Source organism: Heptranchias perlo, chromosome 8 (genome assembly GCF_035084215.1).
Source record: "Heptranchias perlo isolate sHepPer1 chromosome 8, sHepPer1.hap1, whole genome shotgun sequence".
In the NCBI taxonomy this organism is placed as follows: Eukaryota; Metazoa; Chordata; class Chondrichthyes; order Hexanchiformes; family Hexanchidae; genus Heptranchias; species Heptranchias perlo.
This window is the reverse complement of record NC_090332.1, coordinates 28,239,840-28,263,338: the sequence shown is the minus strand read 5'-3', so window position 1 is coordinate 28,263,338 and position 23,499 is coordinate 28,239,840. Positions and strand designations below refer to the sequence as shown.

Sequence of the window (23,499 nt, the reverse complement as noted above, 5' to 3'; positions counted from 1 at the left end):
GACACTGATGTGATAAAGCACTATATCAAAGCAAGTAAAACTGAGTTAGAACAATGTAAGGAGCTGATCAAAAACAATACAGTATTTAACTCAAAACAACTCAACTTCATTGTTTTAACCATGTAAGTACTCATTTCCAAAAAACCAAATATGTGCTAAAAATAAAGTCTAAATGATAATTACTCTGTGTCACATCAAGCTTTAAACAAGGTCTCAATAGTGACATTCCTTCATTAATGCATAACTCAAAAAAAGAGCAAAAAGATGTAACCATCTTGTGAATCCAAGCTTCCTCCAAGTTCTAGTTATGAGGCATTTATAATCTGGAGTAGCTAAAGGGTTGGGTAAGGCCAATTAACAGAACTTCTGGATTTCTGGGACAACACATTCGTTCCAGTAGCAGCACAATGGGACTTGCAGAAATCACACGTTTGAATCTCATCCTAGTGACTTCCACTACACTCGCTATAAATCAGTTGTTAGATAGTAAAAAAAAACTTGTAAACATACAATTCTAGTCAGCGAATCACAAAAGAATTAGCCAGTCCGGCTGCCCCAGTCCTTTCAGAAGACTAGTAGTGGGATAGGAGACCACAAAAAATTATTTTAAGGTTTAAATTTTCTTACAATAATTATGGTGCTGAGACAGAGGCTTGAACTCAAGGCTACTCAAGGTTTCTTGCAGCAAGCATAGAGTTACAATAATTAAATTATTATTTTCAGGATTGTTTTTGTTTCATCATTGGCAAATTTACCATTGGTCACTTAAAAAAAAAATTAAGCCGCACAGATTACAAGTGTTTGTAACACTCAACGTATTTTCAGATTTTGAACTATATCATGCAGAACACCAGTTATTTCCTTTTCCTGAACAACTAGTGACTATCCACTTTGGGAGTAGGAGGGCGGACACAAGCAGTTTCTCTTTGGGGCTAAGTTGGCTCAAAGGTGACATCTGGCAATGGGAGACAGAAAACAAATGGATACTCTGTAGCAGATTCAAACATCTGACAGGCAGGACTGGGTGTTGACTGACTAGCCAGTCTGCCTCATTAAAAGATCTGACCTCCAGGTACTGTCACTGGGATTGGGATCCTTCTCACTTAGCTCCAGATATTCCTGGAAGCCAATGCCCTAACTGCTAGGGTGGGCCTGAGGGTCCTGGCTAGGGCAGCACAAGAAACTTACCCATGCCACATGTTGGTAACTTGCATGGTTTTAGCTGCTTAAACTCCAGCAGTACTACTATGCACACTTGGGGGAAGGGTCCCCAAGCCATGGGTCTTCCTAAACAATGTCAAGTTCTCTATATTAGGTAAATGGGGTAGATCCTACCGTTTGAGAGTATGCAACTCACATTATGCAAACAAAACAGTTACTTAAGTGGATTTCCTAGTAGATTCATTTGGAGACTCTTAAAAATGCGATGGGTTGCCACATATGGCAGACTCCCTTTCTTTGTCATACATAAGTGTTATAACAAATGAGCTACAATACAGAGTGAGACTCAAACTGCTATGCCATCATATCCCTTGGCAGTGCAACTCATCCATTTTTACCGTTCTCCAGGTTTATCTTTAAATATTCTGCATTTCTTCCTCCAACATTCCAGCTAATATTTTACTCTATTCATTCCACATGCCAAGGTATCCTTTTCTCTTTTTTGTATCTCCAGCACATGATCTCATGTGTGGTGGCGCATGCCCATCATCCTCTTCTGTTTTGCAATATTCTATGCTGAAGCAATTTTCCACGGTTGTTTTATCCATATCCTAAAGAAAGGGAACCCAGCCTGTTTCTATTCTGGTGGGAGAGGAAGAGTACAGGGTTGGCCGCCCGCCCCTCGTCCCACCCCTGTGAAAAATGGAAATGGGTGGGTTGGAGATGGATCTGAAATGGTGACAATTTTCAATGCCCCCCACCTTCAACCCACCCGCTTGTTTACTTTTAAAATCAAGCCCACTATGTTCCAGGAACGGAGGTTAGGAAGAACAGAGCTGTGTGTGGTAAAATGCCAGTTTATCTTTATAATTACTTCACTCTCTCACTAGTTGCAGGAAACCACAGCAACAACAGTCAAAAAAAATTTTTTTCCTCAAATATATAACTCTTCATGCACAAATCATGCAACCTAGAAAAAGAAACAATGCTAATTCACTGAAGCAAAGACAGGAACATTTATAAGACATCAGAATTTTTCCCCTTCCAATTTTCGCCCATCACTCGCCTCTCTTTAAGGCAATGACACATGCTGGGTTGACAGCCCTGCAGTACCTTGTGCAAGTGGTTACTCCTCACATGAACTTGGGCAGTGAGTGTCTGCAAGCTACTGAAAGGTGAAGGACATCACAGCCATGCAACCCTATCCTCAGGCAATTTCTGCATGCACATTTCCAGCTGAGATCAATAGATAGTAAACGTGAGGGCAGTATTTATCTTTTCTCTCCTCTCCCAGGTTTCCATTTTCTTTTATTAGTTACCTTCTATTTTCATGTGTTTTCATTTATTTTTCTAAACAAAAAAAGTAATCTGTTCCTTTTTCTCATGCCCTTGTTTTGGTCAGCTGGGTGCCTGACACAAATAGAAACTCATCACCATATTTAAGAGTCTCCAAACCAAATCACCAAGGAATCCATAAGCAGAGTTTCCGTTTGCTCACTGTACACAGCTTGTGAAAGAGTATACTGGGCCAAATGCCTTTTTCTTGTTCCATGCTTTATGTACAATGGAAACTACGTTCCTGCAAAAATGTGTCTTTCGTAAGTATCACTGAAAACACGAATTTCCTCAAAAGTAGCAGCGTTAAATTGGTTATTATTATGGCATCACTGTCCCAGCACTTATCATATTTATTACCAGTTTGATCACTTGGTCATTTCTAAAAAATCAAGTCACCAGTTAAAATTAATAGCAGCATTTCTGCTATCTCGCACTGAACTAATTCTTTGAAGGTCTGTACATACATATTTAAAGGACAATTTATGACATATAATTCACACCACTGCAACAAAGCTCAAAGCACTGAGGTTTCATAAAGTTGAAAATTTGGGCATTAAGGTGCACTCCAGCAAGCTTCAGCTTCCCCAACCTTAACTTTTACCCTATCTAGCCACATCTTGGGACCTTGAAGGTTCAACAATCCCATGTCAACGAAGCTTCAGCTGAAAACCTGGTTTTGTTACACTAGTAAAATTTCCCTCACCTCTTTCTTAGCTTCTTTAGTGGGATCATAATCACGGTCATTAACATCGTTTGCAGCTCCTTCCTCCATCCCATCATCACTAAAATCAAGAATCTAGTGTAAATATCACAGAAGATACACATACTTTTTTTATACCTAATGGCAAAAAAGTTCTGAAAAGATGCAACACAATTGATACAGTTGATTAAACTTGAGTCTAACCTTATTAAAGGAATACCAGCTGATCACCCGTGGCATTGCTCATGGGTAGCGTGGGTGTGGAGCAGTTGTAATGATTAGCGGTTAACCTGTTCTGCTCTTTTAAAAGGCACTGCTCAGATATTACATGTGGAAAAGTTGTCTGAAGAGACAAGGGGTTAAGTCGGATAATCCCTGAAAACAGGCGCAGGAATTGCAGTACGCAACTAACCCGTGCCCATTCATAGCGATGCAGGCAGCACATTAAATTTGTGCTGCCTGTTGATTTGAAGTATTGCCTGTGCAGCTAGTGCTACCTGCGCAGTTCGTTGGCTACACACATCAGCAGGGATCCTGATATCACAAGTGCCTAGCGCTGCTTAAAGGCAGCCTGCACCTCTTTAAGGGGAGGTGCATTGTGGCTGCAAGAAAGTCAATTGTGAAGTGAATCTGTGCTGTCATATATTGAAGAATGGTTGAACATGCAAGAGAGCGTGCACCAAGGTGCTCTGATAATGCAACGGAGGCCTTAGTGCAAGAGGTGGAGAGAAGGAGGGATATCTTGTATCCGCAAGGGGGCAGGAGGCCCTCCAGTCAGAAGGCAGTGGGTGAAAGTAGTGGAGGAGGTCAATGCCAAGAGCATAGTTCCAAGAACATGGATGCAGTGCAGGAAGAAGTTCAATGATCTGACATGAGTTGTCAAGGTGAGAGTTCAATCTTCAAATGGCATATCTTACCAACTGCACTACTAGCCTCTCATCCACTGCTCAATTCACTACACCCCCATCACCCACCTACCAAAAATCTCTATCAATCAGTATTCAAGCCTTTAATTCATATGCTTTACCTCGCACTTAGCACTGTTGCAAGCGTCACACCCACAACTCACAGCTGATACACACACACAGGCAGCTAATTAACCATGACAGCCACATCACCCATCTTGCAGGACACTCACTAACACACTTCCCTCTTTCTGGCAGGAGAAGGTGACACATAACAGGAGGCAGCAACAAACAACTGGAGGAGGACAAGCGCGCCTACACCCCATGGAGGAAACAGTGCTGGTCACCTTGGGAAGGGACATCGCTGAGGTTGTGGCCACTGGCGGTGCTAGAGGGATCGATGATGAGGGTCTCTGCATACCTAATCCTCCTTCTCTCTTCCCACTTCTCCCTCATCCCACAATCTTTTCTGACTCACAAGCTGCAGATGGTGTAAGCACACACTTCTTACTTTCTTCTCTCCCCTAACCACAACCCAACCCAACCCTTGTCCCCTTTTCATTTCAGATACCCAAGAACTGGGACCTTCCCTGTCAAGAGGAGGCAGAGGAAGATAGTGATGAAGAAGAGACATTGTCATTCAATCTTACAAACGCAGCTACCAGCTCAGAGACTGACACTGCGGATACTTTAGAGGCTAGGATAGAGGAGGGATCTGCACGTGCTGAGTCACCAGGCACAAGTGCGCAGGAGCCAGGGTGGGGGGAAAGGATACTGCAGGTGCCAGTTCGCCACCCTGGCTCTGGGTGCCACTGTTGAAAGGGGCTTCCAGGGAGTCAAAGCAGTCCAGCAATCTATTCTCCAATAGATCACCAGGATTGCTGGGGCGCTGCCCCAGAAGAGTGGCAGTGGCTCCATGGAAGAGGAACTTGCTGTCCTCTCAGGATGAGGGCATTCCTGCTCCTACCCCTTCGGTTAACAAAAATCTATCAATCTCAGATTTAAAATTAACAACTGAGCTAGCATCAACTGCTGTTTGCAGGAGAGTTCCAAACTTCTACCACCCTTTGCATGTAGAAGTGTTTCCTAACTTCACCCCTGAAAGTCCTGACTCTAATTTTTAAGCTATGTCTCCAAGTCCTAGACTCCCAACCAGCGGAAATCGTTTCTCTCTATCTACACTATCAGTTCCCCTTAATACCTTGAAAACTTCGTTCAATCACCCTGTAATCTTCTAAACTCCAGGGAATACAACTCTAGTTTGTGTAATCTCTCCTCGTAATTTAATCCTTGGAGTCCAGGTATCATTCTAGTAAATCTACGCTGCACTGCCTCCAAAGCCAATATATCCTTCCTAAGGTACAGTGCTCAGAACTGAACACAGTACCTCAGGTGTGGTCCAACCAGGGCTTTGTATAGTTGTAGCATAACTTCTACCCCCTTGTATTCTAGTCCTCTAGATATAAAGGCTAGCATTCCATTAGCCTTTTTAATTATTTTCTGTACCTGTCCATGACATTTTAATGATCTATGTACATGGACTCATAAGTCTCTTTGGACCGCCAATGTTTTGAGCTTTTCACCATCTAGAAAGTATTCTGATCTATCCTTTTTAGGTCCAAAGTGGTTGACCTCACACTTGCCTACACTGAAATCTATTTGCCAAAGTTTTGCCTAGTCACTTAATCTATTAATAGCTCTCTGTAATTTTATGCTTCCATCTATTCTGCTTGCAATGCTGCCTATCTTTGTGTCATCGGCAAACTTGGATATGTGGCTCTCTATCCTGTTATCTAAGTCATTAATAAATACAGTGAATAGTTGAGGCCCCAACACAGATCCCAGTGGGACACCACTAGTCACATCCTGCCAATTTGAGAACCTGCTCATTATCCCTACTCTCTGTCTCCTGCCACTCAGCCAGGTGGGTAGATCGTCATGCTGTTTAATGTTGTGTTCAGCTGTGTGAGGTTAAGACAGGGCGTTGGCTGGAGTGTAGAGGTGCAAAATGGCAGCAGTGGCTTCAAATCAGCTTTGCACACTGATTCATGTCATATTCTCCCTATTCTGCATTCTTCCAGCAGTCGTTAGGCGCGCGCGTGCACAAACACCTTTACCAAGATGGCGTCCTACGCACTTCCTGTCGGAAGTGTGCGCACGCATCTCAGACCCAAATTGAGAGTCATAGCAGTCCGCGTAGCGCCTAGAATATAGGCGCCATACAGCCCAATTTAACCCCCACAAACTCGGAGGTCAAACACAGGCTAACTGCTGTTGGAAGTTTCTCTACATTGGCAGCTCTCCTTGCAGGAATGCTAGGGATTTCTGAAGATCAGAAAAACAAATGACTGACTTTTCTGTTTCATTTTTTTTAAAGGATTGAATGAGTCACAACTGAACATCTATATGAAGAGTTGACATCTGAAGCATTATTGACACACTAGGTATTATATAGAGACTCTCCTGTGATTGTCCTCATGTTGTTGAAAGTGGGGGAGGGATCACAAATTCTGTTATAGCACGAGAAAAGATACTTCAATTTGTACAATTATTCTGATGAATGCTGGATAATTCTTTACAGTGCACTAGCTCAGACTGTGGCATCTTGGGAATTGGTGTCACAGATGTATTTGGTAACTCCTTTCCTTCAGCTGAGAGATAACTTTGGGAAAAATATCAACTGCATGTGGAGGGTTTTGAGAGAGGATGAAATCTCTGAGTAAACATGATAAGGAAGGTATTTAAAAGACACAAAAGACAATTTTATGGGTAGGTTTAATCACGTAACTCTGAAATACATAATTTTACGTTAGAGACCTTACTTTGGACTGAGGATATTTGAGTTTGTGGGAAAAGAAAATTGGTGGATAAAAGTTTTGGAAATACCATTTTGGGCAATTTGATTGGATCGATTATGACTTTTGGGAGATTCTCATCACCTCTCAAGGTTACAAAGAAAGAGCAACGGTGTATTTCGATTCAGCTAGATTAGACTAGTACACCACATCTAGGTAAGTATAAAACAAACATACAACAGTACTTTATAGCAACAAATCTTTAGCAATTAGATCATCAATATTTTAAAGGATTTAATGTGGTCAATGTTGACTAGAGAGGAATTGAGCACAAATCTCAACTAATGATTCTGAGTTTGTACAGATCTCTGCTGGTCCAGTCCCACATGGGAGTACTGTGCACAATTCTGGTCACCGTATTATAAAATAAACACCCAGGCATTGAAAAGGGTGCAGTGAAGGGCTACTAAATTGATATCTGGTATTGGGAGAAGCTGAGAATGTTTACAATGGAGAAGAGTCAGCTCAGGAATGATCTTATTGAAGTATATTCAGAATCCTAAACAATATAGACAAGATAATCATCAATATGTTTAACATAGATTCTACAAGAGGGTGTAGCCTCAAACTTAGACGAGGAAGGATGAAAAGTGAATTTAGATATAACTACTTTACACAGAGAGTGGTGAATGTATCCAAAGGAAACAGTAATGGCTGACTGGATCAGCAAATTCAAGAAAGAGTTGGATAAGTACCTGATGAAAAATTTGATAGGATTATGAAATGTATTGTGAGATTTGATATATCCTAGACATTGGAATCAACCTGATGGACTACATTGGACTTTCCTGATCTTGGACATTCCCATGACTAACCAAAAAATATAGTTCAGTAATTCTACAAACTTGGCTACAACCTGACAGCTGCTGGTATCACTTATCCATTATCTTTGAATCATTAGTGATCCCTGTTGAAGAGTCAATTCAGCATTACAAAGTTACACAAGGGTTTTTTTTTATTAGATCTGAAATACTATAATACATTCATAGAATCCTACAGCACAGGAGACCATTCGGCCCATCTTGCCTGTGCCAGTTCTTTGAAAGAGCTGTCCAATTTAGTCCCACACCCCAGCTTTTTCCCCATAACCCTGCAAATTAGTCCTCTTCAAGTACATGTCCAATTGCCTTTTGAAAGTTCTTATGGAATCTATTTCCATCACCCTTTCAGGTAGTGCGTTCCAGATCTTAACAATTCTCTGTGTGAAAAAATTTCTCCTCATTTTCCCTCTAGTTCTTTTGCCAATTATTTTAAATCTATGAGCTCTGGTTACTGACCAACTTGCCAAAGGAATCACTTTCTCCCTACTTGCTCTATCAAAACCCTATATAATTTTGAATACCTCTATTAGGTCTCCCCTTAACCATCTCTGCTCTAAGTAGAACAATCCCAGCTTCTGCAATCTCTCCATATAACTGAAGTCCCTCATCCCTGGAATCATCCTGGTAAACCTCCTCGCCAAGGCCTTGACATCATTCCTGAAGTGTGGTGCCCAGAACTGTACACAATGCCCCAGCTGAGGCCTAACCAGTGATTTGTAACGGTTAAGCATGACTTCCTTGTTTTTGTATTCAATGCCCTATTTACAAGGCCAAGTATCCCATACACTTTCTTAACTGCCTTATCAACTTGCCCTGCCACCTTCAAAGATTTGTGAATATGCACCCCCAGGTTCCTCTGCTCTTTCAAACCCTCAAAATAGTACCATTTAGATTATACTGCCTCTCCTTGTTGTTAGAATCACAGAATCATATGGCACAGAAGGAGGCCATTTGGCCCATCGTGTCCGCGCCGGCTGAGAAACGAGCCACCCAGGCCTAATCCCACTTTCCCGCATTTGGTCCGTAGCCCTGCAGGCTCTTCAGGTGCATAGCCAGGTACTTTTTAAATGAGATGAGAGTTTCTGCCTCTACCACCCTCTCAGGCAGTGAGTTCCAGACCTCCACCACCATCTAGGTGAAAAATATTTTCCTCATTTCTGCTCTAATCCTTCTACCAATCACTTTAAATCTATGCCCCCTGGTTATTGACCCCTCTGCTAAGGGAAATAGGTCCTTCCTATCCACTCTATCTAGGACCCTCATGATTTTGTACACCTCAATTAAATCACCCCTCAGCCTCCTCTGTTCCAAGGAAAACAACCCCAGCCTATCCAATCTGTCAACATAGCTAAAATTCTCAAGTCCTGGCAACATCCTCGTAAATCTTCTCTGTACCCTCTCTAGTGCAATTACATCCTTCCTGTAATGTGGAGACCAGAACTGTGCGCAGTACTCAAGCTGCGGCTTTACTAGTGTTTTATACAGTTCCAGCATAACATCCCTGCTTTTATATTCTATGCCTCCGCTAATAAAAGGAAAGCATTCCATATGCCTTCTTAACCACCTTATCTACCTGTCCTGCTACCTTCAGGGGTCTGTGGACATGCACTCCAAGGTCCCTCACTTCCTCTACACCTCTCAGTATCCTCCCATTTATTGTGTATTCCCTTGCCTTGTTTGCTCTCCCCAAATGCATTACCTCACACTTCTCCGGATTGAACTCCATTTGCCACTTTTATGTCCATTTGACTAGTCCATTGATATCTTCCTGCAGTCTACAGCTTTCCTCCTCACTATCAATCACACGGCCTACCTTTGTGTCATCCGCAAATTTCTTAATCATGCCCCCTATGTTTAAGTCCAAATCGTTAATGTATACCACAAAAAGCAAAAGGACCTGCTCCCAAAGTTATATATAAGAAAAGCAACCCCTGGGGGACTGCACTGCATACTTCTCTCTAGTCAGAAAAACATACGTTCACCACTACACTCTGCCTCCTATCCCGTGGCAAATTACGTGCTCAAGTTACCACCGTTCCTTTAATCCCATGTGCTTCTATTTTCTGAATAAATCTGTTGTGGTACTTTATCAAATGCCTTTTGAAAAGTCCATATATACAACACCTACAACTACCTTCATCAACTCTCTGTTACTTCAAAGAACTCAATCAGGTTAGTCGGACATGATTTGCCTTTAACAAATCTGTGCTGACTGTCCCTTACTAACCCATGCGTCTCCAAGTGAGAATTAATTTTGTCCTTGACAATGGTCTCTAGTAGTTTTCCCACCACTGACTATAACTACAGGCCAGTCAGTCTATCAGGTTTATCCCTCTTCCCCTTTTTTGAATCGGGGTGTAACATTCGAAATCCTCCAGTCCTCTAGCTCCACTCCCATGTCCAAGGAGGATTGAAAGATTGTGGTCAGAGCTTCTGCTATCTCCACCCTTGGTTCCCTCAGCAATCCAGGATGCATCCCACCTGGACTGGATGACTTGTTAACCTTGAGTGATGCCAACCTATTTAGCATCTCCTTTCTCTCTATTTTTATCCTATCCAGCATCTCTACTCCCACCTCCTCTGCTGCGAAATTAACTTCATCCTCTTCTTTTCTGAAGACAGATGCAAAGTACTCATTTGGTAGTTCAGTCATGCCCTCTGCCTCCAGAAGATGACTTCCTTTTTTGTCCCTAAATCGGTCCCACCATTCTTTTACTCTCTATGTGTTTATAAAAGATTCCCTTTTCAGTTTTATTTTAACCTCTATTTCTTTTGTCATCCAGGGATCTCTAGCTTTGGATGCCCTATCTTTCTTCCTTATGGGATTATACTTGATTTCTTCCTGAACTATCTCCGCCTCGAAGGCCTGCCATTGCTCACTTACGGTTTTCTTGGCCAATCTTTGTTTCCAGTCCACCTGTGCTAGATCCCTTCTCAAATCACTGACATTGGCTCTCTTCCAGTTAGGTATTTTCATAGATGATTTCTCTTTGTCCCTTTCCGTAACTACTTTAAGCCTGATTATATTATGATCACTATTACCCAGATGTTCTCCCATTGAAACACACTCCACTTGCCCTACTCCAATCCCTGGAACTAGATCCAGCACTGCTTCCTTCCTCGTTAGGCTAGAAACATACCGGTTAAGAAAGTTCTCTTGTACACATTTTAGGAATTCTTCACCCTCCTAGCCCTTTACACTTTTTTTTCCCAGTCTATAATAGGGTAATTGAAGTCCCTTACTATTGCTGCTCTATTATTTTTACATTTCTCTGAAATTTTCCTACAGATTTGCTCCTCTATCTCCTTCTCACTATTTGGGGGGAATCTATAATAAACACCCAGCAATGTAACAGTTCCTTTTCTGTCCTTAACTTTAACCAAATAGATTCAGTCTTTGAACTCTCTAGTATATCGTCCCTCTGTAGAACTATAATATTATCCTTGATCGATACTGCCATGTTTAGTTCCCATTCCTGCCCATGTTTAAGCCAATTGTTATAGCTGTTATATCATAACCCCATGTTGCAATTTGTGCCTGCAGCTCATCAACCTTATTTGTAACACCCCTCGCAGTAACACACTTGCATTCCAACACCATGCTAGTTTGCTTTGATTTTTTCCTCTATCTAATTCCTGCTGTTTCTACACTATTCTTTATTCTGTTGCTTTTTGTCCCTCCTAGTTTTCCAAGCACCTTGTCTCTCCTCTCTGCTGCCATGTCCTGGTTCCCCTCCCCCTGCCAAATTAATTTAAACTTAATGTGACACAGCACAAGCTTTAGAAAGGCATCAGTTGCTTCTGCAAGTAGTAACGAGGGTGCCTTGGGAATAATCATCTGACAGGACTCACCTTTCATCTTGATTGTTTCGTGCTAATTTTCGTGCTTGCCGATCCATTAAACTTGTTCGTGACCGAGTCTTTTTCCAGGAATAGTAGTACTTCACTAGGCTTGCAATTGACTTATCTGGTAGCTGAGACATGATACGAGGAAACCTATCAAAACCCTACATGACACTGATTATTGCATATACATGGGCACTATAATAGGACTGGGAAGTGGGGGGAGGAGGGGTAGGGGGAAATAAATAAGGTCAAAATCCTAAATTGATAATTTTTCAAAAATCCCCATTAAAGAAGGACACTTCACATAACAATATCTTCCATTCTTTTAATATACTAGTTGTGAAAGACATAAAAGAAAATTATATCACTGCACCCTTAATGGTAGCAGGCACTTCAGGGTAGGTAGAGGACTGGAAATGTACCCAGCGAGTATTAGTTGTTTGTGAAAAATCATCATTCTTTTCATCTCTGTCTATGGTTTTCAAATGTTATTGAAATATCTCAAAAATGAAAAACAAGGGCTGGACACCAAAAGCAGTATTTTAATGCTCAATTGGCTCAATTTTCAATGGCAAATAATATTTTCTATTTTCTCAGTAAAATTCTCAATTGAGATTCAACTTTCCAAACTAAGAATTTATAAAAGCTAAGCAAATAAAAAGAGAGGAAGAGGATAAAGGAGGAATAGTGAAAGATGAAAAAAGAGCTCAGAAGCTAGAGTTTTAATGCTAATCAACCCACTAATAAGTCACCACTACCCTAGGGCAAGGAACAGAAGTCAAGGAAATTTAGGATAGCTTCACCTATAGGAAAACAGCAGATTATTAGAATGATTCTCTGACTTGTAAGCAAATTAAAGATTTACTTAGAGCTGTGTAAGAATTTTTATGATTTCATTATCATATTATCATATGTGGATATGGTATTATTGCTTAAGATGATTTTGTTTCAAATAACATACTCAGTACTCTTATCCAGTGGACTCGAGTCTCTTACAGGATTAATGCAACTGTGTCTTTTACCTATTACAACGCATCAGTCACCTCAAGGTTCTCTAATTGAATCAGTGGCAGACAATGGGGTTTATTTTAACTGGGGGCACGTTCAGGGTGGGCGGGTGTGTGGGGAACTCAGCGTGAGGCCTAGGCCATTTTAATTTGAATAAATCAGGACAGTCTCCCGGCCTAACCGTCATTTTCCGATCCTCCCTGGCTATAGGCATGGTGTCGGAGGATTGGAGGACTGCTAACAATGTACATTGTTTAAAAAGGGAGAAAAAACAAGGAGGGTCGGTGAGGGTAGTGCGTTTGATGTAGTCTATGTGGATTTTAGCAAGGCTTTTGACAAGGTCCCACGTGGCAGACTGGTCAACAAAGTAAAAGCCCATGGTATCCAAGGGAAAGTGGCAAATTGGATCCAAAATTGGCTAAGTGGCAACTAGCATAGGGTAATGGTCAACCGGTGTTTTTGTGACCGGAAGGCTGTTTCCAGTGGGGTTCCGCAGGGCTCAGTACTAGGACCCTTGCTTTTTGTGGTATATATTAATGACTTAGGCTTAAATGTAGGGGGCATGATTAAGACGATTTCACATGATACAAAAACTGGCCATGCGGTTGATAGTGAGGAGGAAAGTTGTAGACTGCAGGAAGATATCAATGGACTAGTCAGGTGGGCAGAAAAGTGGCAAATGGAATTCAATCTGGAGAAGTGTGAGGTAATGCATTTGGAGAGGTCAAACAAGGCAAGGGCATACACAATAAATGGGAGGATAGTGAGAGGTGTAGAGGAACAGAGGGACCTCGGAGTGCATGCCCACGGATCCCTGAAGATAGCAGGCCAGGTAGACAAGGTGGTTAAGAAGGCATTGGAGATACTTTCCTTTATTAACCGAAGTACAGAATGTAAGAGCAGGGAGGTTATGCTAGAACTGTACAAAACACTAGTTAGGCCACAGCTTGAGTACTGCGTACAGTTCTGGTCACCACGTTACAGGAAAGATGTGATTGCACTCGAAAGGATACAGAGGAGATTTACGAGGATGTTGCCAGGGCTGGAAAATTTTAGCTATGAGGAAAGATTGGATAGGCTGGGGTTGTTTTCTTTGGAACAGAGGAGGCTAACGGGTGATTTAATTGAGGTATATAAAATTATGAGGGGCCTAGATAGAGTGGTCAGGAAGGACCTATTTCCCTTAGCAGAGAGGTCAATAACCAGGGGTCATAGATTTAAAGTAATTGGTAGAAGGACTAGAGGGGAGCGGAGGAAGAATTTTTTCACACAGAACGTGGTGAGGATCTGGAACTCACTACCTCAAAGGGCGGTAGGGGCAGAAACCCTCATCGCATTTAAAAGGTACTTGGATATGCACTTGAAGTGCCATAACCTACAAGGCAACGAACCAAGTGCTGGAAAGTGGGATTAGGCTGGATAGCTCTATTTCGACTGGCATGGACATGATGGGTCTCCTTCTGTGCTGTAAATTTTCTATGTTTCTAAGACCAGCAGGAGCGACGTCAGGGCCAGGAGCCTGAGGACACCGGGGACCCAAGGAAATGGTTCCTGGCATTAAGTTACTGCTGGGAAGGGGTTTGGCAGCCAATACCAGCGCTGGAAGGAAGAGGAATGGTTGGGGCTGGGGGGGCGCAAGGACTCTTTGTGGGGCGCGGGGGAGCACTCCTACTCCTCCTGGCCCACAAGGACGCCAAAGAAAAGTTACATTTTTAAACTCTTCTAACCACTCTGTGACTCACACCATATTCTGGCTATTGGATTTGGCCCCTATGGGCCTCAAGAACCCGGAAGTTAAAAAGCCATTGTACAGCCAATGATGTCATTGGGCAGCGACTTTCCCGTGTAGAGCAGGTCCCCGCCCGCCAGGGGCGAGCTGTCTTCTCAGGTAATTAAGATGGTGGGGGGCTGGGAATGCTGCACTACCTCCCGCACCATATTAATGCCACACCCTCACAGTTCCGCCAGGCAGTAGGGGTTAAAATATACCTGAACATCTCTCAAAATCAAAGGGATCGATCTTATTAAAAGCAAGAACATAGCAGCTACCCTAATAGCAATTTTATCCAGTGAATAGCTGATCCATGAGGACCAAGAAGGTCACAGGTTTGACTCTCGGTGCCGCTACTACCCTAGGTTAGGGAAAGGTAAAAATAAACCTCCTGGATCCTGTCCAGTGATCCCTGTTGTGATGCCAATATTTATTATGAAGTCTAAACATGGTTAGGGGCTACTTGCATCAGAGGGCAACTGCTTCAATGACAAACCATACCCCAATGAGTAAAGGAGGGAGGAAAATTGATTTAATATTCAAAAGCAAAAACATTAGTCTTGAAATAACGAGCCCTGCCACCCACTGCATGTGTGGAGCAGTGGGGTTGCTGCCTGCCCAATGCTGACTCCATCCTGAATTCTAGGGTCAGTTCATTACAATATTGCTGGGCAGGACAAAGACACATGTCCCACCTGCAATTGGACAGTTATGCTGGGAGTCCCACAAAATTCAGAGTTGGGGGCTGGAAGGAATCCACTGTTAAGTTGGAAGTGCTGCATTTAAAGCTGGACTGAGATGATGAGAGCAGATGAGAACGAGAGCGAGGGAGCTGAGGAGCAAGAGGGCAGAGGAAGCGAGTGTGACAGTGAGACTGATTGATTTCTGGAACCCACTTTTTTGCATTTTTATATTGTCCTCTACTTTGCTTCTCTTTACATTTCCCTTCATCCCACTTCCTTCCTGCTCCCTCACACAACGAATGACCCAATAACGAACACAAAATTCATTATAACCCCTTTATTTAACTACTGCTTCCTAAGAATGGTTGATTAATTTCACCAAGTATATATTAAAAGTCTTACATATAGTTTAATGGAAATATCACACTTAACTCTCCAACACTTTCCCCCATCACTGTCGATAACAACCCTATTGTTTTTAAACAGTGTACCCTCTAATTCATCGTAAGCAGCGCCATCAGTTTTGGCATAATATAATGCACAGTAATTTACAGCCCATGTCATATCTGCAGATACGAAACACTAATATAGTCAACATTCATAATTTTAAAAGTTCTATTAACTTCTTCCAGTAAAATTCAACCTGACTTCAGTATCAATGCAGGTTATAGTAAAATTTATGAAATGGTATTGCAAAATTATAGTTACCATTTGCTGAATCCTGTGAAAGCTCTTTCCATGAAAGCTGAAGGCCTGTTCAAAGAGGACCTTATCTTCTACAGTCCATTCATCTGGAAAAGGGGTGAAGTTAGGCAAGTCGGCCAATGACTTCTCAATGTTGTGTTTGTGCCAGAATAACATTCCCAAAGCCTATTCGAGATATATACAAAGTAAGAAACATTAGAAAACTGTGTATAAATTTGTGCAATACTTGTCATCAAAGCCACTATCAAATTCCACTCAGGGCAGAACTCAGGACCAGCCATATAAATACTGTGGCTACGAGAGCAGGTCAGAGGCTCGGTATTCTGCGGCGAGTTACCCACCTCCTGACTCCCCAAAGCTTTTCCACCATCTACAAGGCACAAGTCAGGAGTGTGATGGAATACACTCCACTTGCATGGATGAGTGCAGCTCCAACAACACTCAAGAAGCTCGACACCATCCAAGATAAAGCAGCCCACTTGATTGGAACCCCATCCACCACCCTAAACATTCACTCCCTTCACCACCGGCACACTGTGGCTGCAGTGTGTACCATCCACAGGATGCACTGCAGCAACTCGCCAAGGCTTCTTCGACAGCACCTCCCAAACCGGCGACCTCTACCACCTAGAAGGACAAGAGCAGCAGGTACATGGGAACAACACCACCTGCACGTTCCCCTCCAGGTCACACACCATCCCGACTTGGAAATATATCGTCGTTCCTTCATCGTCGCTGGGTCAAAATCCTGGAACTCCCTTCCTAACAGCACTGTGGGAGAACCGTCACCACACGGACTGCAGCGGTTCAAGAAGGCGGCTCACCGCCACCTTCTCAAGGGCAATTAGGGATGGGCAATAAATGCCGGCCTCGCCAGCGACGCCCACAGCCCATGAACGAATAAAAAAAAGACTGGCTCCCCCAAAAGGATGCAAGATTTTTCAGGATTCTCCCAGAAAAAGGGGGGTGCTGATAATACAGCACCATGGAGGCACTCTGGAAATCTCCCATTTCCCCATACGGCCAGTCCGCCCCTGATCCACTGTAGTTTTGATATCATGTAGAATTTGTCACTGCAATTGCACAATTATTCTTGCCATTCTCCTCCGCCCATGCCCGTTTTTATTTTCCCCTCTCCTGAAGGCACCGACTCCCGCTGCAATAATATTTCCATGGCCATGGGCAGCCCTGTTGAAGAATAGCCAGTTGGACAAGGTACAAGCGCCAGCCTAGACACAGATGTTGTAATTTTAACCTAATTCACTGGGCGGGAAACCAACAGGATCGGGTAGAACGCTTGTTTTACACCATGTCCAATATTACTCTCCTTTGACTTCAATGGAGAGTAAAACCGGGCGGGGTGTAAAACCAGCAATCGACCCGATCCTGTTAGTTTCCTGATGGACGGGTTAGGTTAAAATTGCCCCCAGAGTGTCAGCAGCCTATTCAACTGGGGGTAGCACAGCTGACTTTGTTCCCGTCCTACATGTACACAGGGGTCACTGGATAGCAATCAGGAGTGGACACTTTTAGAGATGGTTTTCCCTATAACCCAAGTGGCTTGAAGGTAATTTTAATGTCCCAACAGATAGTCTGACTGAGATTACCTAACTACACAAACCAGGAATTGAAGCTGGGGCCTTTTAGTCTGTATGGCTTGGCATGACATCTCATGATGAATTTACTCATTAAGCCATCAGAGGAGCTAATCAATGATATTTATACAGTGAACAAAAGATAAAGAGCGACTATTGGTGCATTTATACTACTGTGCAACTGTAGTGCCAGTGCAAAGTGGTTTCTTTCATGTCCAACCTCAAACTAGCATAATGAGATTCTACCACAAAGTAGAACGAGACTCCCTACTTTGCACTGGAGTCAGATCAGGCCCTAACTCTGAATTTACACTATACGAGTTTATTGCTGGTGCAAAATGGGAACACTTTGCACCAATGTTAAATTTGTAGTATAAATGCACATATAGCAATAATCTCATTGATGGGACTCAGGCAGCACCATAAGGTCCAACAGCAAAAAAATAGGGGGTTTATCAGAGTGATCTAAACACCAAAATGAGATGAATGCTTTGTGCTAGATATGGATATGCATCATAATGAAAGCTGGCAACTGCAAAAAACAAAGTCACACGCCCTAAATGCAAAGAAAGACTGCATTCTACCCTCCAAGTCAACTACCAGAATAGTTTCTTTACAAACCTGTTCCACATTGTAGCCATGCTTTTCCTTTGCTACTGCAATATACTCATCCACTATAAAAAAAAAGCAAAAATAAGTGTAAACTCTTAATACATTATTACACAAAACAGACATTTTTAGGCGCTCATCAACATTCCCCAATTAGGTAGTTAGCGTTGGGAAGGAACACTTCTATACTCTGGACACAGCGTCAACATCAAGTACTCTTAAAAGTAGAATTAACCTCCCTCCATAATGCAGCCTGGCACCAATTCCAGTCGCAATCAAGATGCTCTGATGACATCAGAAACTAGGGTAGGGAACATGCCTGCTGTTATAAAACACTGATGTTATAAGAGATCCACCAGTAATGGTAATGTACTTGAAGATGATAAAAGCACAAATGAATATATTTATAAATCTCTTGTGAATATAGCCCAGAGGAATTTACAAGACTTTATTGCCTATTTGAATAGAAAGCATACATTTATGTGCATTAGTGACTATTAATTTGCATTGTACAGCAGTAACTTTTTAAAAGTGCAAAATAATTTGTGCTTTTCAAATTGGTGTAATTTGCTTTTTAAATGGAGAGTGTTACCACAGGGCAAGTAACTTTCAATCAAAATGTTTATTGCCCATGCCCTGTAAATTTGTTTTTGTTAAATTTGTACTGAATATGGACAATTATTTTCCAAAAAGCTTTTCTGTGGAATACAGTAGAGCAACATGTCACAGAAGCAGCAGGTGCTCTGCTGACATCCATTTGATGCACTTGCCAGGAGCCACTGATTGCAACAAGTCCAACATGTTCAGAATCTGACTAATGGTTATGGTTTGCTTTTAGGTACAGCATCTACTAAGGTTTTATCATCATTTAGCTGGGAGCACAAGCGATACTGGGCATGGACTACTTTCAAAAAGAAAAATATCTGTCACAGTTGAATGTACCAGCTATGCAATAGGAAATGTCCTCTAACAGACGTGGGCAAGGAGAATCCTCCTATGTGAGGTTAGCAAGAATAGCCGCTAAGGTTAAGGTGCACTGTTGGAGAGAGTAGATGATGCTTTACTCTGCATCAGTCTGATGTTACACCTGGGTGTACTTGATATTAGTAATGGGTGTCAAATCTAGAAAAATGCTCCATCCCCAGTACTGATAGTCCCTCACTTCGATCAATACAAATAAAAAAATGGGCTATCCATTGTCATTACTCCTTTCATAAAAAGTAATGAGTACTTTGAAATAAAACAGGAAATGCTGTAAAGATACTGCAGATCCAACAGTTTACAGCATAACAAACAACCATGCTCCAAATGCCAGATTACCCATGAGCAATGCCAAAGAAGATCCATTAATATTTTTATATTCATCTATATAAAAACATAGCATCTAGTGAATGCGTAAGTCACAGTTCAAGGATCACACATACAAAATTTCTGTGTCACACTAAAAAAAATGAAAAGGCCAGTTTGACCTCCAACTGACCTGACAGTCCACTAAAACCAATCAGCCTCCAATTGATCGGAGCAAAACACAGCAATTACACCTGTTGGCCTTAAAAGGGACACGAAGTTGGACACAGCTACACTTTATAACAGCAGAATAAAACATTGTGCGTTGTGTGGTATACTGCTCCTAGCCTTATAAAACAGCATATCATGCAATTTACGGAGGGCAACACCATAATGTAAAAATCTTACATCCGCACACATTTCCTGTCTTCAAATCTTAACTCCCTTTGTTTTTGGATCAACTTTTCCCATTGTAAGTTCCTATTTCTTTGTTTTTTCCATTCAATTTTCCACTGCTAATGTCACAGTTTGATGATGAACCAATCAAATCACTCAAAAATGTTTTTTGAGCCCGGGCAGCAGAGGTCCAGGCTTTCCATGTGGGGCCCACAGGAGCACTCCTGCTCCCCCAGGCCCCACAAAGGAAAATGTAACACTTACCTTACAGGGCTGCTTCTTGCTGCAGACCAGGTTTCACTGGGTGGGACGACACCCCGCACAGTCGGCAGTTAAAATGCCATGGGTGTCCTATGTATGTCATAGGATCTCAATTTGGCCACCCAAAAAATAGCAGCACTGAAATCGGGGCAGTAGTGGAACGGCAAATTGACCCACGCGATTTTAACTCCCTCTCCACCTGGTTTCCACCAGGCAGAAGAGTTACAATTCCCCCTACAGTTCTAATGTTATTGTTAGAAATTTTATTTAAGCCCGTTTGCACCAGACTAGGGTAAGGAAAATTGATGAAAAAAATTCTAATATTTTAAATGATTAGTTCGCTATTTATTATTATTATTTGTAGGGCTACTTGACTGGTCATTCAAGATTGGATGTTTTCTTAAGTTCTTAGTAGTTTCTCATTGATAGTTTTCTAGCTATTTCCCTCACTTTTGATTTGGACATTCCCTACATCGTGTATCAATTAGAACCACCAACAAAGTGCATCACCTGAGCATTAAACAGCATGTATGAAGTCCACACAACAGCAAGTGTGCACAGATGTATTATAGGTAAATATCTTTATCTTATAAAATACATTTAAGCAGATTTTCTGTTACATTGCTCAGTGAATCAGATGATACACTGTTTTTGCAGAAGTATTATACCATGTAATGCACAATATAGTATTCCGCTTAGACGAAGCTATAATTAAGCTAGCATGTCTTTTTAAGGCCAGAAAGTCTAACTGCTAAAGAAGTAAATCCAGCCTGAAGTCACTTGATTTTAATTGTTGTTTGGTGAGAAAATTTGAAGAGATTGGCGTATGCTGAGAAGTAGCCAACATTTTAAGACCTTTTTATATCTGTAAGAGTGTGACCAATAGACCAACATTGTATTGTTTGAGGCAAGTTTTATAATGACAGGAGTGTTGTACCATGCAATACACAATGTATTATTTTGCTGCTAAGGTGACAGTGTCTCTTTCCAAGGCCACAAAATCTAATTGCTTTTAAGAAAACAAAACAGGAGTTCAGAATACAACTGTTATTCAAGCTTCAGGTCTAAAAAAAATGATTGGTAAGGTCAATTGTGAGGCTATGAGCATTCTAAGTCAGTATTTCAGAGCTGCATTATCCAACAGAAACTGCTGAACCACAGGTATAGGGCACCACCAGTGACATCTCCAGGGTGTCTCAGTCGTCTGAACATAAGTGTATACTACAGGTGGCTATAGCGATCCTGTTTTAGCCACATGCACTCAACGCCTCACATACACTCACAAGGTAAATGTACTCCAACATTTAAGGTGTCAACATTCAGTAACCAAAGAAGGAAAGCACACAACAATCAAAAAAACACTTGCACATGCTGCTTTTCATCTTACCATTTTACTAACCAACGCATAAAAAAGTTAAAATGCACACGTATATGCCGTGCAAATACGTGTATTGAGATCAGAGGGGTAATTTTAACCTCCAAGAACGGGTGGAAGGTTAAAGTAGCAGCTTTTTGGAGCCGGACCACATCCCGGCTCCAACGTGCCCACTTCCGGGTTTAACCCAGGCGCAATAGGATGCACGCGTACAACAGAAACCCAGAAGTCCCGTCCCCACTTAGAGCCAGCGGGCCGATATTTAAAAGGCCAATTCAAGTAGTTGAAACACTTTAGGTACTTAACTTTTTGTGGATTCTGCAACAGAAATGATTTAAATACGCCTGACCATGTCTCTCGTGGCTTCTGATATACATCATTGAAACGGAAGCGAGTTGCAGCCGAAGCACATTTGGCCTTTTAAACCTGTTACTGGCGCATCTCATTGCAGCTGGCTCTCAGTTCTCTCAAACGATTGGCTGGGAGTTCTTTGTGTTTAGACTAAGATTTCTTTGTTAAGACTGAGAATTCCTGCGTTCAGACAAATTTACCTGCCTTTTGGAGTCCCTCAAACTGACATCAGGATCGGGGGGCGCATAATGGATGTATTCCACAGTACATCTGAGGAGGAGGCATATCACGATCTGTGGCAGGCATGTCGGCAGTTCTGGGATCTGCAGTTGCACAAAACAGAGGTGCGTAACAAGGACCTGGAGAAGAGCAGGGAGGGGACCAATGGAGGCACTACCCACGTGAGAGAGTCTTCAGACAGAGGCTGAGCTTCATGCATCTCTCTGGTAAGCAGTGCCTATGCAGGCTGAGATTGAGTCAGCAGGTGGTCACAGACATCTGCAGCTTCCTTCAGAAAGAGCTGCTCCCGGCTGGACCTGGTGACTACATTGCCCGTCGCAGTTAAAGTCACCACAGCCCTCAATTTCTTCACCTCCAGATCCTTCCAGGGCACCACCGGTAACATCTCCAGGGTGTCTCAGTCGTCTGAACATAAGTGTATACGACAGGTGACGGATGGCTTGTTTGCCAGGACATCTGACTACATGAGCGCAGTGGGTTTCAACACTCTGGCTGGCTTCCTATGGGTGCAGGGCGCATTTGATTGCACACACGTGGCAATCCGAGGACCTCCACATGAACCAAAATTGTTCATAAACCGAAAGGGATATAACTCCATCAATGCACAGCTGGTGTGCAACCACCGGAAGAGATTTCTGCAGGTGTGTGCCAGATTCCTTGGCAGCTGTCATGATTCATTCATTTTGCCCGAGTCCAACATTCCGGACCACTTCCACACAGAAGACACACTTAAAGGCTGACTCCTTGGAGAGAAGGAATATGTCCTGCATACATGGCTCAAGACGTTTGTGAGAAACCCCACCAACGAGGTACAGCAGCAGTACAGCCAGAGCCACATCATCACCAAGTCTGTCACTGAGCAAACAATTGGAATGTTGAAGATGCGCTTCAGGTGCCTGCATAGATCTGGGGGAGCCCTTTAGTACGCCAGCGAGGGCGCGCAGAATAATCATCATGTACTGCGCAATATATGCAGAGAGCGTTACAGGTGGAGGAGAACGAAGGCGCTCATCAAGCATCCTCATCTGGTGGTAACATTGAAGTGGAAGAGGAAGAGGAGGAAAATGAAAATGGGGAAGCCATCACCAGAGCATCGGCGCACATTGCTGCCCATGATGCCAGGGATTCCCTCATTTCTAACAAGTTCTCACAATGAGATGTGCAAATTGAAGACTTTTGAAATACTCAGGCCGCCTGGAACAACCACCACCAACCCCCTACCTTTGTAGAAAACAGTCCGTCAACCACGTATACACCCACTGCACATGCGCCCAATGAGTGGCATCATGTCTTGGCATTCATGATGAAGCACATAAAAGGGCAAATTCACAAAAGGACTCAATAATGGCAAAGATGTGGCAGTGGTGGTGATAATGATTAAATTTAATGTGCCATAACAAAAAAAAATTAACACAACAGCTCGTCAAACACCTTTGTGCATACCCTTAGTGAATTATAATTGCTTAGCCTTTCTCTTTCTACCGCTTCTACATGGTGCATCCTGTGGCTTCAGCAGAGGTATTGGCAGGTTGCTCAGGTCCCTGCCCTGGCCGCTGAGATGCTCTTGGCCTACGACCTCTGGGTTTTGGAGC

General features: G+C 42.6%; 1 protein-coding gene across 2 annotated transcripts in view; it reads right to left on the bottom strand.

Moving 5' to 3' along the window:
• LOC137324505 (REST corepressor 3-like) overlaps window positions 1-23,499 on the bottom strand; it is a 67,586-nt gene that overhangs the window by 31,816 nt on the left and 12,271 nt on the right. For both annotated transcript variants that reach the window (XM_067988861.1, XM_067988862.1), the window contains exons 4-7: window positions 18,010-18,062; window positions 15,797-15,958; window positions 11,633-11,754; window positions 3,203-3,281 (exon numbers count right to left, since the gene is read on the bottom strand). In XM_067988861.1, the coding sequence (XP_067844962.1) occupies window positions 3,203-3,281; window positions 11,633-11,754; window positions 15,797-15,958; window positions 18,010-18,062 (416 nt within the window). The remainder of the gene's footprint in view (window positions 1-3,202; window positions 3,282-11,632; window positions 11,755-15,796; window positions 15,959-18,009; window positions 18,063-23,499) is intronic.